General features: G+C 34.3%; 1 protein-coding gene across 1 annotated transcript in view; it reads left to right on the top strand.

The window, feature by feature from the left end:
- Nucleotides 1–20,205, top strand: part of ADGRV1 (adhesion G protein-coupled receptor V1) — a 257,698-nt gene that overhangs the window by 57,091 nt on the left and 180,402 nt on the right. Inside the window, exons 30-49 of the mRNA XM_021381087.1 lie at nt 936–1,151; nt 1,863–2,107; nt 2,302–2,483; nt 3,258–4,069; nt 5,481–5,690; nt 7,550–7,680; nt 7,989–8,088; nt 9,150–9,329; nt 10,811–10,974; nt 11,532–11,625; nt 13,436–13,514; nt 14,047–14,185; nt 14,669–14,810; nt 15,270–15,532; nt 16,536–16,711; nt 17,395–17,519; nt 18,656–18,822; nt 18,913–19,056; nt 19,268–19,375; nt 19,842–20,094. Of these exons, the coding sequence (XP_021236762.1) occupies nt 936–1,151; nt 1,863–2,107; nt 2,302–2,483; nt 3,258–4,069; nt 5,481–5,690; nt 7,550–7,680; nt 7,989–8,088; nt 9,150–9,329; nt 10,811–10,974; nt 11,532–11,625; nt 13,436–13,514; nt 14,047–14,185; nt 14,669–14,810; nt 15,270–15,532; nt 16,536–16,711; nt 17,395–17,519; nt 18,656–18,822; nt 18,913–19,056; nt 19,268–19,375; nt 19,842–20,094 (3,930 nt within the window). The remainder of the gene's footprint in view (nt 1–935; nt 1,152–1,862; nt 2,108–2,301; nt 2,484–3,257; nt 4,070–5,480; nt 5,691–7,549; nt 7,681–7,988; nt 8,089–9,149; nt 9,330–10,810; nt 10,975–11,531; nt 11,626–13,435; nt 13,515–14,046; nt 14,186–14,668; nt 14,811–15,269; nt 15,533–16,535; nt 16,712–17,394; nt 17,520–18,655; nt 18,823–18,912; nt 19,057–19,267; nt 19,376–19,841; nt 20,095–20,205) is intronic.

Below are 20,205 nucleotides of genomic sequence, written 5' to 3'. Positions count from 1 at the left end.
GTAAAGAATCTAACAAGAGAAACAAGGAAATGAGGTGGCTGTTCATTTCCCTAGTGGCTGCCCACATCTTCAAACTGGAAAAAAAAAGAAAAAATTAAGAAAAAAAAAATCCCACAGTGGTATATGTAGGTACCTTCTAGTCCTGCTTACGTATTTAAGCCCATCGTGCATGGCTCATATGAGTTTATTGGAGGGGAGGTGAGAGCTGGGGACTCAGCTGTGAAACAGACAAAACCCAAGCAAAACTCAAGAAGCTTTTTGCTTCTAAAGATAAGAGAGAAAGTTCTGCAGTTAATTCCCAGAAAAGAAAAGCTACATGAAGAAAGGAGCAACCTTATGAACTACAGGCTGAAACCTCTCCTGACTGGTCAAGCCCAGTGTATTTCAGCCGTGATCAATGCAGAGTAGTGTATCAGAGTATTTTTCCAATTATGTTCTGAAGGAGAGCCATTATCTGCTATGCGTTAGTTGTTAATCAGGGATTCTTAGAGAAAAATCTGCCTAAGATGAGATCTGCATGCACACTTCAGTAAAATCTACTTCAATAAAGGTACTTCAGTTTGCTATTATCCCCTGGAATGCCAGACAGCTATCAGAAATCAAAGACAGAAGTATCTCAGCAGTGTGACCTTCTCAATGGAAGAGAATAATGGACTTCTTGTAATTGCCTTTTGGACTTATAGTTTAAACTCTGTTTTGGCCAAGCTGAGTTTTAGTTTAATCCATCTAAGTATCTAGAAGGCACTGGGAAATGAAAAAGATTGTTTTCCCTTGCTTTGAAGGTTAAAAAAAAAGAATATTTGAACACAAGGAAATGCAAAAAAGATAAATATTACTGATGATAAATATTAGTGGTGTTCCATAGTGAGCCATAAGACACTGATATTCTTCTATGTTTTTATTGGTTTTGGTTTTTGTTCTATCTACAAATCTAGGAGAGGACTACAGTGTAGCCTCATCAGATGTTGTCTTACTAGAAGGAGAAACAAGTAAAGCTGTGCCAATTTATATAATTAATGATATCAATCCTGAAGTTGAGGAGTCCTTTTATGTTCAGCTGCTGAATCAAACAACAGGTGGAGCCTTGCTTGGAACTTTGACTAGGGCAATCATAATTATCGAGGCTTCTGATGACCCATTTGGATCTTTTGGTGAGTCTTGGCTATTTTCTCTCTTCTGTTAACATTTTTACTACAAATTTGTGACTCTCTGAAGACAAAGAGGAAGTCTGAATAACAACAGTAAAGGACAAAATAAACTTATAATGAAATAATGAAGGAGTAATGGTGCTTTAATATAGCAAAATGGAAGGAACAGTCAGTTCATATACCAAGATTTTTTTCCAAAGTGAAAGAAAAATGGATTTTGAAGTCTTCTAGTGGAAATAGATTTTAAATTAGTTAAAAAAAAAAAAAAGAACTACAAACACCTTTTTATTTATTCTAAGTGCTGCATTCCTGCAATAGATTTAAGCCAAAGTCTATATGCCAGTATCTGTTTAAATAGTTTAGTCTCTTTGTTTTACTAAGTATTCAACCAAAGCAGGCTTTCATACTAAAAAATTCCTTACTGGAAATCATAACCAACATGTCTTTGAAGAGCTTAGGAATATCTCATGGCTTGCCTTGAACAGTGGATGTGATGGAATAAACTTTTGGGAAGAGAAGTGAACGCTTAATTTTCTTGCTAATTTTCTCTGTAAATGAAAATGTTAATACTGAAAGTTCAGTTTTCAATTTAAACTTGATTAAAAGTGACTCACCTCCATAATTAAGTGAAATAACACTATATACAAACGAGGATGATGTTTTTACTTTAAATATTATGACTAATGTGATAGACGTCTCTGTGCTGGACTTTAGTTTTTCAGATCACTGAATTCACTGTGGAGGAGCCCGAATTTGGATCAGTAGCCATAGATCTGCCAGTAATCCGCAATGCTGGGACCCTTGGTAATGTGACGGTTCATTGGATTGCTACCATTGACGGACATCTTGCTCATGCTGACCTGGAATTTGCCTCAGGCAATATAACTTTTGCCCCTGGAGAAACTTTTCAGATGCTACTGTTGGAAATCCTGGCTGATGATGTTCCTGAAATAGAAGAAGTAAGTCAAGCAGTTATATCTTTCTTGAACAGTATTTGAGTTTTAACTTGTTATGGAAATACGTGTAATGGAAAACAAGGAATGTTCTGGCAGGGAGGAATAGGATGTTCCTTTTATACTCTGCCTATGATTATTGTTAGAAATACCACAAATTGTTTAGCTGCATTAATTCTTTTTCTTTTTTTCTTCTTGAGATTGTCCTTGTAGTATTAACTCAGGCCTCCAATGGTGGTGCTATTGGGTTAGATGGCATGGCAAAAATTGTAATACCTGCCAATGATAATCCTTATGGCACAGTTTTCTTTCATCAATCCTTATATCGAATCCAGGAGCCACTAGAAAGAAATTTGCTTGCAAACATAACGGTCAGACGAAGGTTTGTACAATGTTTGCTTTATTTATAATTACTAATTTTCTTTACTGTCATCTTTGCTATAATGTCAAATTTAATGCTCCTCTCATAAATATTTGCGTCAGTATTTGCATCAGTTCTGCAATCTGCCAGCTCAACACATTTTCATTTCATATATGCTTTTTCTGAAATAGATGTCTGCTTACTAGGAATTACTAAATTTACTAAAACGTAATATACATTGAAATGTACAGCATAAACTTTCTGTACACAATGTATGTAAGGATTCTTTTTATCCATTTAATCATCAGATTATTTAGGCCTGCTGAATATCCTGCTCCCGTGATGTGAACTGAAGGACAAAATGAGCCAACATTTGCTGAATGGAAATCAAAAAGAAAGGGAAAATGAGATTTATGTATGTGATCTTAGAGAAAGGATGACAAGGCTGGACAGCACTGGGTTTTTTTTCATTGCCAGTGAAGAAAGCTAGCAAGTCCAAAGAAATCATAACTAATTCCTAGAAATAAATGTTTACTAATATGCATTCTTAACAGACTATTACCCAAGCTATAAATAACCAAACCTGCAATCCACAAAGAAAACAAACAAAAAAACCCTCAGTTATTTTGGTACTAGCTTCAATGGAAGTGCATTTTAATCCATTATTTGGAATTTTTCATCAATTCAGAAATGGCCAGTCAGTTTTTTTCACTTCTATTCTTAACACAGAAACATATAGAGTATTATTCATACTTTTTCAACTAACAAGACTTTCTTTATTATAATATCTTTTAGTGAGGGAAGATTTGGTCAGCTGCAGATTTTCTACAGCACATCTGAGACTGACATCGTAGCTCTTGCTGTTGAGCAAGGTCAGGATATCCTGGCCTATTATGAGTCTCCTGTACAAGGAATTCCTGACCAACCATCCAAGACCAGAGTTAATGTGTCAGCAGCAAGTGACCCAGTGTATGTCTGCGCAACTCAGTGCCTAAAAGAACAAGCCTGTTCAGCCTTTACATTTTCCAGTGCTTCTGGGATTCCTCTCTGCCTTTGGCTGACATCGGAGACAAGCCCTTTAACTAACACTTCAGGATTCTGGACCTACAAGAAAAACTTTACCAGTGCATTCACTCTCTTTAGCACACAAGCTGTTGCTGGCAGTGATTATCTACCTGTTACTAGACAGTGGGCCATAATGGAGGAAGGGGAAGAATTTGCAAATCTCACAGTTACAATACTGCCTGATGATCTGCCAGAACTGGATGAGAAATTCACTATAACCCTTTTGAAAGTTGAACTAATGAACATTTCAGCCAGCTTAAAAAATCAGCCAACTATAGGACAGCCAAATACTTCCACAGTTATCATAATGATGAATGGAGATGCATTTGGAGTGTTTAAAATCTACAGTGTGAGTCCCAATGCATCAGAGAAAGGCCTGTACATTGAAGTAGAGGAACGCCCTCAGACCAATGTGCAGCTAATGATACACAGAACAGAAGGCAGCCTGGGACAGGTGACAGTGCAGTGGCATGTAACTGGTGGAACTGCTACCCCAAATGTGGATTTTATAGGTGTTGGTGAGACTCTAGTGTTTGCTGAAGGTGAGACAAGGTTTTGCATTGGTTTCTCTTTTATAAAACTAACAAAAAGCAAAAGGAACCCAAGTACCAATCCTTTGAATATTTTTACAAGAAACATCTTATTCTTAGCCTATATCACCCTGAATGCGCAGGATATGTGTACAAAAGAGAATGGTTGTACATTAGTGTAGAGGATTATCTTGCAGGACAGACACAGTGGTGCTGAAAAAAATGGAAACCACAAATATCTAAGTGTTTTGTTAAAGAAGTATTGCAGTGTGCTGCTTTATAAAGATTTCCTTTACATCATGTAAATAAGGAATAATAATGCTGAAGAGAGTTGCAAGCAGCAAGGATAATGGAAATCAGAATCTGTCCTGGTTTTGGTTAGCCTTCAGTCAGAATGGTGTTAATTTTTTGAGGCATCTATTTTAAATTCTGAGATCATATTCATTGCATAATGTAACAACATACTTAAAAATTTCATGAACAGGACAAACAAATCCCTGACAGGCTTTACTTACGTATCATACATTTAATGATGTATTTTATATTTTCAAAGTCTGTGTTGATGAAACAGATATTTTGAAAACAATTTGTAGGAGCGTAGTAAGGATTATAGTGTGCTAGCTACCTTGATAATTCATCTGAGTGCAAAAGATGGTTTCTCTTTTTCTGCTGGCAGTGATTCTGAGGCTGACATATAATTACATTAGTGGTTCATGAGTTTAGTCAAAACTGTTTAATAACTATTTTGAAAGACAATGTATCAGAAAAAATGTGTTCTTTGTAAATTGATAGTCTCGCAATCATAAAACATAGCTGACTTCTGCATGTGCAGTGAGCAACAGGATTGCATTGTAAATTTTAGTGGATATATAGAGATTAGAGATTGATAGTGTGTCCTACTTCTATGATTATTCTTTGATAGTCTCAAAAGCAAGGAACTAACAAATCGACAGCCCCTTTTAATGCATTCCCTGGCCCAGTAAAGATATTCAAATTGAGTGTACACACTCGTGCATATGGTTCATCAGAGAGCTTAGGCACTTGGTAATTTTGAAAGAATGGCTTTTAAAAAGAATAACATTACTCACTTCTATGTTAAATATTAAATTCAGAAAATATGTAATGCAAATAAAGAATTTTAGACATTAAGAAATAATTCCTATATTGTTAATTTCTATATAGTATGATTATATACTTAATAATGTGATAATTTTATTGGCCTAAAGTGACTGCTCAAAAATAGTTGAATGAAGCTTCATAATGGCATTCAGCAAACATCCAGCAAGATAAGTAAGGATGATTCGTGCACTTTTTCTGTTGTTCTTTTTTTTATGAATATTTCCTTTCAAAATGAGATCATTATCTTTTTCCAAGGTGATATCCATGTGTACATGTATGATTATATGGATTCTTCTCTGTGTAGGTGAAACAAAAAAGATGGTTGTGCTGACCATTTTAGATGATTCAGAGCCAGAAGATAATGAAAGTATCAAAGTCAGCCTTATTCATACTGAAGGAGGGAGTCGGATTCTGCCCAGTTTTGACACTGTCACAGTGGTTATTCTGGCAAGTGATAATGTGGCAGGAATTATAAGCTTCCATACAGCCTCAAGATCAGTTATTGGTCGTGAAGGTGAGTCCTTAGTGTTGACCATGCTCAGTTTAACATTGGTTTCCATCTTTATGCCTTCTGTTCATAACAGCTCACGGTGATTGTTTCACTGTTCAGAAAACGCCAGCAGTCAGAGAATAATCACATACATGGCATGAATTAATTTGAATTTTAAACTGTTGCAAGCATTCACAGAATCACAGAGTGGTTAAGGTTGGAGACATATCTGGAGGCCATCTGGCCCCACCTCTGCTCCAGTTGGGACACCCAGAGCAGGATGCCCAGCCCCGCGTCCAGGTGGCTTTTGGAAATCTCCAAGGAGGAGACCCCACAGCCTCTGGGTCCCTGTGCCAGTGCTCCATCACCTGGATGGTCAGAGGGAACCTCCTGTGAACCAGTTTGTGCCCGTTGCCTCTGGTCCTGGCACTGGGCACCACTGAACAGAGGCTGACTGCATCATCTGTGCAATCCCTCTTCAGGGATTTATGGAGATGGGTGAAATTCTTCCTGAGTCTCCTCTTCTCCAGGATGAGCAGTTCCTACTCTTTTTACAAAAGTTAGTACTTGTCTAGTAGCACTTTTAACTCAGAAGTCAGTTAGAATTCATATTGGCATTTCTTTCTGGATAAGTAACTACATACTTGAAGTATGTAAAAAGGATGTATTGGACTTCAGTGTTTGGATTATAGTGGAATGGCCTTCTCTGTCGTAAAGCACTTTTTCTCAGTCCAGTGAAAATTTACTGTATTTTATAAAATTGTATTAAAAAAAAACTTCGTCTGATTTATGTTTTTAGCAAACCATTTTTCTGTGCAATACTTGTTTATTTTTAATGGATATGCAGAATTCTCGAATAGGATATAATTAATTTCAGTGCAGTGTTAAACTGGGTCATATAGACTTGGAGGCTACCCGTAGATATCTGACTGTAGAAGTGGAATCCTTGTGATGCCCATAATTTTTCTGAAACCTAAGTTCTGTGCACCTGAAAGATGCTTGTGAAACATGGATACAATATCCCTACCTATTATAAATCAGCATCTGTCCTCTGTTGTGAAGGTACTGCATAATATCACCAATGTTATCTGCTGCCCAATTCCATATTGATATAACATGGAAATTTCACATATCTACATTGAAAATATTTAATATTAGTTGTGTAATAAATTGCAAGTTTAAAACTGTATTCTCTACTTTTTACAAAGATTTCTAAGAGGTTTACTCTTTTTAATTAAAAAGCTTTGGGGGTGAAATGTTAAACGTGCAAAATACCATAATATTCACTTTCCATACATGAACTCAATCAGTCAATACTGATTAACTCAGAAATTATAAGAAAGTATTAACATTTTATGACTGTTTCCTAATGCTGCTGATATTTGCAAGTTCAAACTCACATAGGACTTAGAGATAATTATAGGCATCTTTTATGCATGCATTATATAAACTCACAAGACTGTACAAATATTAGGATAACGTATTAATTGCCAGGGAATTGTTTTAGTAGACTACTTTTGTTCTGGCTGGTACATTCAGCATTTACTATTTTGTGCATTTCACAGACTGTTATTGCTTTGTTTATGCATTTTTTTTTTTTGAGTATTCACATTCTAAGTTATTCATCTATTCCAAGTTTCCTCATATTTTTGTAGTTCTTTCCACATGTGAGCTAAAAATGAAAAAACTTAGAATAAAAGGTTCATATCTGGGCTTTTCATTGTTAGATGTAAATGTTTTATATGACAATTGTGAAGCAATTAAAAATATGAATGTCTTTCAGAAATGTCATTTTAACTGTGCGATATTTATTTTTGACTTCTCATTTTTATAACTGTTATGTAAGAGACCCCAAAATGTTGCATCTTGTCCTTTATTCCTAGGAGAACAACTGCAATTCCATATTGTAAGAACTGCCCCAGGACTTGGAAATGTTACAGTTGAGTGGAAGATAGTAGGGCATAATGTAAAACAAAATTTTGAAACCTATTCTGGAATACTTTCTTTTGCTGAGGTAAGTCCATAAGCAGTGTTGTTGTCTACATGAAAATACTGCAATTACAGCTGAGCTGAGAAAATAGTGTGATTTTTTAACAATCTGTGTTTCTTTATCTGATTATTTACTTGCTCTCTTACTCTTGGACTTGAAACTGGAGGGAGCTTATAGCTCTTGAAACTTGAACTTAACGTTTCTTGAATGTGTTGTTAGAATGCATGTCATAATGATATCAGTTGTGTTTTATATCTATACAATATACATATATATATGTATATAGAACACATATATAACCAATAATGAAAATTATATTTAATATTAAATAGGGAACGTTGAATACAACATTATATGTTCATCTGCTGGATGACCATATTCCTGAAGAAAAAGAAGAATACCAAATCATCTTATACAACATCAAAACAGAAGGTAGTGCAGTGCAGAACTGTGCCTGATACATCTTTAAAATACCATTTAAAAATATAATATTTTCATATTTATTAATTCATTTTGGAGAGGTGTGGGACTAAACAATCTGCAACTGGTGCAAAGTATGGAAAGTTAGTTAACATTTTATTGAAAGAAGCTTGATTTACATATGTACACACTATTTTTATGTGCATGTGTATAAGCCCCATAGTATCACTACAGACACGCTTAAGTTTTTTTAATCCTGACTTAACTCCGCCCATTCAGTTCATTGGTCAGTTACTTTCCTTTAAGTGAATGCAAACTTACTCATATGTGATGCATAAAGTTACCATGAAATATGTAGATAGTTTTATCTTTTAAAGCAGTCTTGTTGTGTTGTCTCACTGATCTGTCTCTGAATTTAATGTGGTCAGAGTATTTTATTCTTGCGATTCCAAATATAGTGAGAAAAGAAGCATGAAACTCCATCCTTTCTGTAATACCCTTGGTCAAACTGAAATTAATGTCCAAACACCAAACTAATTTGGTACGAGTAATACTACTTCTAGGTGACTTACTGACTTCCTAGAGTCAAGTGTTGACCCTTGTAAACAAGGATTAGCATAATTATTCATCAGGGCAATACTTGATAAAGGACAAAATTTATTGATTGGGAAGTAGAATATAGTATTAAGCTTTGAAGGTTTCCCAGTAAGTCCTGGGAAATTTTTCCTTTTAAAATAGAGCATACTTAGTGAAGTTGATTGTACTGGCCTATTAAGTTTTCTAATTTCTTAATACGTTGTTGTGACTTTATGCTTGGTATGCATACAATTTCTGATGAGACTGTATGTTCCTGTATTTGTTATCGAAAGTAAATACATGTGCATGTATAGGTCTCACATCATCCATAAGCTTCACTAAGCTTTGTTTTTATTATATTTGGATGGCTGCTGGCTGTCATTTGAATGCAATATCAACAATAATGAAAGACAAAAAAATGAAAATTAAAAAATAATGAAATGACAAAAAATTTTTCTTAACACTTTATTCACTGCAGTCCATTGACTCTCTTGCAGGAGTTTCTCCTTCAGGTGCTGCTGTTTTGGATAGTCAAGGATATGAAGCTGTTCTAACTGTAGAAGCTAGTGATGAACCACACGGAGTCTTGAATTTTGCTTCCACATCCAGGGTAGTTTTAAGTCCAGAGGAAAACAAAACAATTCAGCTTTTTATTAACAGAGAATTTGGATCCATAGGTCTGTATAATAACTCTAAGAGAAAGGAAGTTTTGTGTTAATAATCATTAGACAAAAAAAAGACATGTTAATGAAGCTGTAAAGTTTGGAAAAGTCTTGGATACATTTAATAACTTCAGAATTTCTAAGCTTCTTACTGTGGGCTTGGAAACTAGACATTATCTAAAACTAGAGCCATAACTCTCATTTATACAGCCAGGAATCTGAAACCTGCGGCATATGCAGGTGGCTATTAGAGTTACTGAGTTTTTGACCATTGAGTCTGTCTCAAAGAGTCTGTCTCCAGAAGAAATTAAACATATGACAAAAGGGACATGTATGGAATGATCTTTCACACAATTTTTTCTCTGACTTTCCAGAAATTGGCAGTAAAGGACTGTCCCATGGAAAAAGTTGTATTCAGACCACTGCAATCAGTTTATCTGTCTGCTTTGATAATTTTTTATTCCTTTTTGAATAAATGTATGTTAACATCCATAAAATTATGTAACACTTAATTCCACAATTCAAGGTTGTAAAATGAATTTCTTGTGTTTGTCACCTGAAAATTTCAAGTTAGCTTATGAGAAGACATAGAATAACATCCTCTTTACCTCTTTAGTCTATATTTAGACCTCAGTTTCTTTTGCCGTGTTTTGAAATGAAGACATTTACAGCCAGTATTTAATAACTGAACACATCAGAGATTTAAAGAGGCATTTTAATGACATGTCTATATTTTTCCATTTATTTTGCAATACCAATCGGTACTCTAATTTGGTTCCTGAGCACTACTCAGGAAACGAATACTTTAAGATAACTATCTAATCTATAGTAAATTCAAGATCTCTTACTAAATTCAGACAGCCATCATTATTTATTTACTAAATAGGTCTCTTTTATCCCTTACGTCTTGTTTCATACAGAGTAGTTCTAATTTTCATGTCATTTTATCTTCAGGATCACTCTTTTTATGTTCGCTACTTGATTTACTCTGCCAGAGATGACTTTATTCTAAAAATGTGATGTTTAACTTTTCCATTTGATAATATTTATGTGTGTCTCCTGATTTTGTTCATTTGTTTGTTTTAGTTTAAGTCAGTCTGACTGGGAAACAAGGAAGATTTATTAAGCTATTTTTCCCAGCACTGTCTTTAGAGCTTTTCTGAGGTATCAGCCATTCCTGAAAGCTATCTTTGGCACAAAAACTGACATTAATAATACAGTACTTCAACAATATTTATGTCTGCAGAACTTCAAATGTCTGAATATATTTTGTCCTGATGATTTTTGAGTTATGTTGGACAAGCTGGCAAAGGCACATTGAAATAGTAACAAAAGTCCATTAGCTCCAATGTACTTTGGAGTAATCTTTTAATCCTTCTGTTTTGCAGTTAGTCTATTTATTTTTTGGATGAGGAATTGATCTCTTGTCTTTATCAATTCCAGTGAGCATTATATAAGAACTGAAAAATTTTTTTTTTCCCTCACAAATTAAACAGGTACTATCAACGTCACGTATGCCACAGTTACAGGATTGCTCTCTGTAAGTAACCAGACAGAACCAACCTTGGCTGAACCAGGAGATGATTATGTACCTGCTTCTGGCTCACTGATTTTAGAAGAAGGAGAAACATCAGCTGCCATAAATATTACTATTTTGGAGGTAAACTTTACGACTTCAACAGAGGAATATTTTGGAAACTAAAGCTCGAAGCCTATATATTACTAGAAACTATATATTAATTTCATTGCCATTTAGAAAGATGGTTTCGGTCTTAATAGTAAGAACAAAGGAGAACAAATAGTCACAGAAAGCAGCTACACCTCTGCATAAATGAAATAAAGCTGTCTCATTAAAGTTTAACTAAATATCTATTATTATCTATTACTACCTGGAACAGTGTGCTGCATGGCTGGATACAGTCTTTTACTTTCCTAGTACATGAGATTTATGCCTCTAACGTTGGGCAGTAATTTCTTTGCAAGTATACTTTGGTGTCACCATAGGATTTTTCCATTAAATATAATGTCTCACTTCATAATTCTTTCACAGGAATCAGTTTTACACCCAATAAGTTTTTTTTTCAGGAAAATAGAATAATATATGAATTCTATTGTCACTGTTATGTTAGAGACTTCAAGTGTGTTGTTTCCTTGTTAACTTACGTGAATTTCTTAACAAAAAATGAAAAGAGCATGTACTGTATTTGTGTTTTGCAGGATGATATACCAGAGGTGCAAGAATTCTTCTTGGTTAATTTAACTTCTGTGGAACTCATCATGAACCAGTCAATTTCATCCTCACCTAGGCTGGGTAAAACATCTTATATAAAATTGTTTTTTTTTTCCTTTTTTATGGCTTATATGATTTCAGAAATTTATCATTATTTTACTTACCAACTATGCGAAGATAAGATGTAGTCATCTGAAAGAAACATTGTAGAATATAATATATATTCATTATTATACTTATTTCCTACATTTATAGGCTATGGGGAAAATATAAAGTAATTTTCATATAGGAGTTAGTAAATATCAGTTGGAAAGCACAATTACCTGAAAAGTTTACTGTCAGTGTTATTTACAAAGTATATAACAAAATTGTTAAAAAAATTTACTTAATTTGGCTATTCTGTTCGCTCTTTTAAAAGTCTTTTTAAATTCCTCTTTTGTCCTATTTACTTTTAGGAACCATATCCTATGGTTTTCTTACTCTTTCAACGATCTTCATATGTCATTTATTTCCTCATTCTTCTGCGTCTGAATTCAGTAGAATAGTTGTCATTGACTTAAGGACAGTTGGACTATTCTGTGATACTGAAGACTGTTTCTGTTCTTTCAAACATCTTTGACTCTTTTCCTTTTTTCTTGCATGCTTATAGAAGTGACTGAATTAATTCGGTACAGACTGAAAGGTAACTTTCAAAAATCGTAGCTGTTTTGTAGATACTCAGTTCTGATTAGTTGAGCGTAAAATGTAAAAGGAATAGGAGGGTAGTAAGTGGATGATCAAGGGGAGGTTGGAATGCCAGATGTAGAATAAGAGGTCTGATGTTGATGGCAAACTATTACAGATCCCAGGTGAACAGATCTGCCTTCAAAGTGATAAGACACAATGTGGGTTAGAAGTCATGCAGAAATGCCTGTAATTGCTACCACTCCCTCAGGATTTCTACACCTCAGTAATAATTCTGTTGTCATTGTAGAGCTATCACTCATCTTCATCTCTGCCTTATACTGACAGATTCAGATTCATGGCAACGACCTACTTTTATTGTTTTTTCTGAATTGATAAAAATCTTCCATATGGATCTAAATATAGTATATTTCCTGCAGACTCAATTAAGTCAGGTTGATTTTAGAAAGTAAGTTATAATTTATAAAAAATGAGTTGAAATAAATTAAGGTAGTCATGTGGTGCTGTTATCAAACAAATTAAGGCTGTATTTTTTGCAGAAGAATCAAGTTCTGACTGTCAAGTTCGTGAAGCTAGTGGACATTAACCTATTAGTCAGTGTTTTCACACTCTGATACATTCAATTATTGTGTCAGGGTTATTGTAAAGACATATATGTCTTTATGAATCAGTAGAATTTTACAGTATATAAACAGACAACAAAAATGAATAATTCTCTTTTTTGTGAGTTGTGTGCCATTAAGGTGCATAATGAGGTACTGAAGCATGAATAGAAAATGAAATACTGGATCATTTATGTTACTCAATTACTCTCTTATATTCAGAATAGCACAGTCTACAAAATGTTAAATCACATCATAATAAATGCATACAATGAAGACAAATTAAGATTCTGTGAGAAATCTAGCTTTTAGTATTTCTAAGTGTTTATGTGCCGTGTTTGCCTTCTGAGTTTTCTTGAGTCTTTTTTTTTTCATATGTGTTATTAAATGTAACCGTTGTAATTCAAGGCAAGGTACTGCTGTCCAAGTAGGAAGGACTCTTTGTCTGAGCCTTTCTAGTTATATTTCTCACTCCTACTTACTCCTCCACATTTTGGAAATCATAAAGTTGGTAGAGGTTGAAGAAACACTCCTGTTAATTCCTGAAAATCTTGAAACTTGACTTTATTGTTCTTTCATTTTTGTCATTCTGTTTTGCCTTTTAGATGTGGAAGGTCTAGCATCTCAAATTATTATTGACGCTAATGATGGAGTAAGAGGAGTAATTGAATGGGAAGGTACCAAGTAAGTTTATCTTCCTTAAGAACTCATTGAGCCTCTTAGTGATTTGAGTTGCCCATTTTCTTTGTAAGTTAATAGTAAAACTTCTGCTAAAGATAGTGCCATATCTTTGAGATGGCAAAACATCATTCAGCTCATTAGAAATAGAAGATTTCCACACTGTAAACAAACATTTACGTTTGCTCAGAATTCTTTTGCTACTTTCCTACTTACCTACTTTAACTGTTGTCCTTTAATACTGAGAATTTGCCTGCATCGCTTGCTCCATCTTCTCTGTTCGCGTAAGCATACATACTTGCACCTCCCAGATCTTTTTATCAGACTAATTTCTAGAAGCTGGAAAGAATGCATGCATGAACATAAACTGTGTGTAGACAGGTTTCCTTAATCTCCCACATAGATATCAGTAGAAAAGCACAACCTTCTATGGCTTAATTCAATTTTATATTAGACAGCTGTAATGTAGGGAATTGTTTAAAATCTAATTCAAAAGAACATAGTGAATATTGAGACTTTTTCTTGCTTTTTAATTTAGTTTTGAAGTTAGTGAATCTCATGGGAATCTGACAGTAGTGGCTCACCGAAACAGAGGATCATATGGCAATGTGTCTGTATTTTTTTATGCCCAAAATTTGGAGGCCCAGCTGGGTTTGGATTTTTACGTGACCTCAAGGGTAAGCAGTAAACTCTAAGTGTAGTAATTTTCATTCCTATGGCTTTCTTAAAGAATATCTACTGAATTATTCTGCAGAATGGTCAGTAGCGCAGCTTGGCATTTCAAGTTGTTTCAAGTACCTTGAACAACAAAAAAAAATGCTCTCACAATTTCTTTATTTTTAATAAATATTTTTTCAGTTTAAGCACAATGTAAACTTCCAAACGTCTATCTCAAATTTAATTTTGCTTTGACATGAAAGCTTTTTCATATAAATTTTTTTACAACTGAACTTTCAAAGTAAATTACTCTTGTTTGTCCTAGCTCTGTAACGTGCTGTACTTCTATATTTCTGTTTCAATTAATTCATAAGGGACAGAGAGAGTAGGGCTCTTCACATCCCTCCTTTTCTGTTTAATAGAGTTCTGTTTACTGTAGTTGAAAAATTCTGTGTGGTATTACCTGCTGCAAGTATTCAATGCTTTGTGTGTTTCAATGATAGACTCTTTTTTTTGCTGATGGAGAAAGGCTTAAGTCTATTGATGTCATGATTTTTGATGATGAGACTCCTGAAGGTGATGAGAAGTTCCAGTTAATCTTAACAAATCCCTCTCTGGGGCTGGAATTAGGGGAGAACACAACAGGTAAAACTTAGTTTTAATGTTCCTATTCTTTGGAATTCTCCAGCAATCATTTTAATTTCATTTTTCTGAATAATCATCTTTTCAGAAAACACTATTGCCCTGCTGTGGTGAATATACTCATTTGAAATATTTAAGAACTTTCTAATGAAATCTGGGAAATTAACATTTCATGTAAAATAAAGTATCAGAAAGCAAGAAATTGCCTCAATAAACTGAGGCCTTTTTAAATTTTTATAATCCTTTTCTAGGAGAGGCTATATTCTTCCTGTATAGAGATCTTCCTAGTAAAAGTGAAATGCCTGCTTATTCCCTTCAGGTAATATAGACATACAGGTATTATATATACATTAAAGGAAGAATGCATGTAAAGTAAGATTTGGGTTTATATTATGTATTATGTTAGCATATAACTATATTTTTCTGTGCTAATTAAACAATATTTTGTTTATTTCTCAAAAGCTACAATCACTATTCTTGCCAATGATGATGGCCATGGAGTTTTGTCATTCAATAACAGTGATCACTTCTTCTTGAGAGAGCAAACAGCTATCCATTTGATGGAAAGTGTTGCAGTGCTGAATATTGTTAGAGAACCTCCTCAGGGAATATTTGGCACTGTGACTGTTCAATATCTTGTAAGTGAAATTAATTCTTCAGAGCCATCAGTGGATTTGACCCCTTCTCAAGGATACATTGTGCTGGAAGAGGGAGTCAGATTGAAGGTAATATGCTAGTTATAACTAAAAAAGTGAAGGAGGCTTTTTTTAATTTGTAGGAAAGATTTAAGAAATATCTGAATTTTGTCTTCTTTTTTTTTCTTTTTTTTCCTTCATTCACAAAGCACATTGATTCATTAGTTAGTATTAATTTCTTGTCATTATCTTAAGTGGAAGAGCATGAAAATTAAATGGGTTCATCTTTAGATATTTCTTCTTAAAACAGTTGCTATATATGATTTATTGTGAAAGTAAACAGGAGTATAAACCACTGCAAATTCTGTATTATTTCCAGGTGCGTCATTACTAGTTTTTTATTCTATATAACAAAGATATGTCCCTCTGTGGTTTTACTTGTACACATAATCTGAAGGATGAGCCCCAAATTAAAGTGAAACACCTAACTTGCTCTAGATTGTTCTTTGTTAATTTGTGGCTGCCTTCCATTCTCCTACACAGTGGTGAAGGAGAAAGAAAGAAGCATTGTGAGGAAAGAATACTTCATATATCCTTTTATTTTTTTCTTTTTTCTCCCTTTTCCCAGCACCACTGGCAGGATTCTCCTTTTTCTTTAGAGACAACTTGGTTTCCAACTAAGCTAAATTAAAACCATCTTAACCAAGTTCCACTCATAGCTGTATGGTGACTGTAAACTACCAATAAATGTATGGAATAATTAGACAAAAAAAATACAAAGTAAGAATCAAAATGTAAAATTAAATTTCAGAGTGTTGCAGGATTTTAAGAGAGAAAAGAGAAGGAAAAAAAAAAGAGGATTTGTCCATCTTAGTACTGTACCAATGGACGCCACCAGAAGGATGACTATAATACCTCAGCCTAATCTATCCTTACTTCACTCCTGTCCTCTCCAGATTTATGAACTGCTATTCTCTTGTGTCCTATCCAGAACCTTACAGTGAGAGAAAAAAAAGTCTCAATTTCTGTTAGAATCATGTCATCATCAGCTGTCATAGCTCAGTAACATTGTGTGCTTGGTTTTTATTGTCAGACTCTGCATATTTCTGCAATACTAGATGAAGAGCCAGAAATGGATGAGCACTTTATTGTCACCCTGTTCAATCCGACTGGAGGAGCCAGACTAGGCACCAGAGTGGAAACTATGATTACTGTTTTACAGAACCAGGCTCCCCTAGGGCTTTTCAGCATCTATCCAGTTTCCAATAGGTACTGTAAACTGACTGAATAAAAAGGAGATAGTTTATCATATTCAAAAGAGATTAACTTTCTTCACAATTTTGTTTCTGATTAATCCTATTAAAGTAATTCAGCAACCTAATTTTAAAGCATTTGTAACTTTGAAAGGTCAAATACTATTACTGCTAACCAAAAGTAAAATACATAAAAAGACCTGTTCATAATCAGATTATTTTTTTCATATATCAATACTTCACTGGTGCCTATACATTCCACTGGTAGTCCACTATTAAGCCAAGTTAAGAGCCTCAGACATCAAATGAATACCTAGGAAGTCATTAATTTTATACTTTATATGCATTTTTTTATCCTGTGTAAAATACAATTCTACTGAAGGATGTTTTTCAGAAGCAAATGATCCACGTGGAATGACATTTTTAAAATCATTCATCTTAAACCATGCAGATAGTATGTTAAATTTCAGACTAGTGAAAGATCTTGTTGTATTGCCTATAATTTTGCCAAAGCATTAGGGTAAGAAACATTGGGCAATCTTAACTAATGTAGGTACCACTCTATCAGATAGTGAAATCAGTTGCAGATACTTTCTTTTTATTTCTGCAGATGGAATTGTACTGTAAAAATCTTATTTTGGAATATATTATTAAAAAATAATTCATTTTTTTCTTTTTTTTTATGACTCTCACATTTAGGACAAATTTCCTCATCATTGAAGAAGCCAACACTACAGCTTATTTAAAAGTTTCACGAACTAATGGGCTCAACACGTCTGTGAGCATTGAGTGGGAGACATTGTCAAACACTGCTTTTGGCATCAGTATGTTTACTTTATAGAGGATGTCTGTTGAATTTGTCAAAGTAGACATAATAAGAGACTAACCAAACATACAGGAAATCTAACTTTGGAATGTAAATTCATTCATTCAGGCTTGATTAAATTAATATGTTTTTTGAGTATGTAAAGATTCATTAGATAAAATAGCTTAGCTGCTTAAGAGTCATCTTAAGCCACTTCTGCTTGTCATCAGCCACTTCTGCTAGATTTTCAGTAATATCTGTTGCTGTTTTTGCTGATAATACAAACATTGCTGTCACTACCCTTTTAAAAATATGTATATATTTTTCTTTACTACTTGTAACTCTCAATTTTTCTGACTTAGTATAAATGACATGCTTTACATACACCTGACATAATATTATTTTGAAAAAAAGGCTATGACATGCTTTTCTGTCTTCCAGTGTGCCTGCTGTGATGCATTTGTGGGAGGCTGTCATTTAATGACTGCTTCAATCTTCTCCAAATTAGCTCTTGCACTGAAAGAAGTTATCCTTCCATCTCTGCCCACTTGTTCCTATTTCCATGCTAATCATTCTTTATTCCACAAATGATATGTGTATAACTGATCCAGGTTGAAACTGAAATACGTAAAAGGAAATGACTGATTTTGGACATGGATCAACATACTGTTCTTCTCAGCAATGGGTCTAACCTCTGTGTAGGACTGGGAGTTTAGATCCTGGAAATTAATTTCAATAACACAGTGTTTTTTTGCTGTAAGCCAGCCATACATCTTAGGCAGTTTAAGAACCTTAGTGTGGGACTGCCTGGTTGATGAGAAGGGAGATGGGAACAAAACATGAACATCTTGTAGTTTCTTTGTTACTTTTTTCACTACTTTCTATGTAGCTGATCTTAGCAGCATGCCAAAATGAATCACTGTAAGTCAGACTTACATTGCCTATGCATCTCTACTATACGGTTGTAACAAATGAAAAATACATCTACTGCTTAACTCTTATTATATCCTCAGCATTATACCATTTCTATGCATTTACATACACTTCAAACAAGTACTAAGACACTTAATACTGGTTTTGGCAGAAGACATGGGATTGGAAAAGACTTCCAGAGTCAGCTAGTAGTAAACAGTGTTTTCTTTTACTGTGTTGCAGGGGGTGGTATCAGTGTCCTATCTGTCTTGCAAAGTTTTGTGGAAGAGTCAGTGTCTGGTTGGTGTTTCTTTACATCAGGAGAAATCTTGTATGGTGTTCTGTTGCGTGTGCCTCCAGCTACATTTTCTACTGTCTACCAGTGGAAAGGTGTATTTATTCCCGTTGAGGTAAATGTTTGTTTCCAAACAGTTTGGTGTTTGATGCTAGTTAATAAGGCATTTAAGTCACAATCTAACTTTTTTTTATTCCTTTCACAGAATTTCACTATGTGGAATCCTAAAAGCTGCATGTCTTTCCAAATCAGTGGGTCTTCCTACCTTGTGATTAGCCATGGAGGAGGTGGGCAGGGAGCTTCCAACAACAGTGTGTATACATTCATGCCTGGACGCAGATTGTTGTGGGTAAATCTATTTTACTTAAAAAATCACAAAATAGTATCGATTGACCAGGACCTCGGGAAGGTCCTTCAGTCCAGCCATGTTTTACAAAAAAGCATTCTGCGTGCTGAAATATTTTGGGATTTCTGAAATACTAGATAACTTTAACAAGAATATTTGTATGTATACATATACAAATAAACAATCACCCTTTTTTGCCATATTTCCCTCACAGATACAGACTCTATCTGTTCTGGATACCAGACATGTGAAACATTTTGCTCTGGAGGAGGAAGACTATTTGATTATTGTGAGCCACACAACTAGTTCCGGTTCTGTCCAGGTTTGAATATTCTTCACTTCTCTCTGGCCCTGATGTGGTTCGTTTAGTTGGAAAAAATGAGAGTATAATAGTAAATCTATAAGCCTATTACTTCTGATTCTATTATAAATTTAGAAGTAAAATTACAGGCTTTTTTATATGTATGAATACCTGTCATGAGCATATAATTTATATCTGGTTTGTTTTCATTGCTAGTGTTATTTCACTTTTAAAATTTAGCATATACACAGCAAAGAACAAAAATATGTTATGAACATAAACCTATTTATCCAGAGAGCAGGCACAGCTGCTTGCAGTAAGGTAGTTATCACTCACCAGTGGACTTCTGTCTTAATATACGGTCCACCTTAGAAACTAGGAATTTAGTTCACAGTAAATCTTTGCAGTTTTTTTGGCATGTCATTTACTTTTTTTTCTCTCAGTGCTAATTAAGAATATATAAAGAAAAATTTTCATATTTCCACAGATTTTCCAGTGGAATAAAAACACATTTCTGCTGCATCATCAACTTCCACTTTATGGAGTTCTGAACATAGACTTGTTTCCTAGGGGAGGCTTTATGTATATGTTAGTTTCTTTATCACATACCAGCCAAAACATGCTCTTGTACCAGTGGTTGAATAATAAGTTTAGGAAGCTTCATGAAGTACCAGAAAAAGAAGTAAAACATATGGATTCCTGGATTTCTGGATCTGATATCTATTTAATTACTGCAAAAGGTATTCAGCAGAAAACAACAAAAGAGTTTGCTAAGTATGTGACAGTTTGTTTGATAGTAAAGGCATTTGTGGTAAAGGAGTTCAGGTAGGGATTGAATTATTACTGGGGGG

The sequence above is a fragment of the Numida meleagris genome, chromosome Z, assembly GCF_002078875.1.
Source record: "Numida meleagris isolate 19003 breed g44 Domestic line chromosome Z, NumMel1.0, whole genome shotgun sequence".
Classification (NCBI taxonomy): domain Eukaryota; kingdom Metazoa; phylum Chordata; class Aves; order Galliformes; family Numididae; genus Numida; species Numida meleagris.
This window is presented reverse-complemented; position numbering and strand designations above follow the sequence as displayed.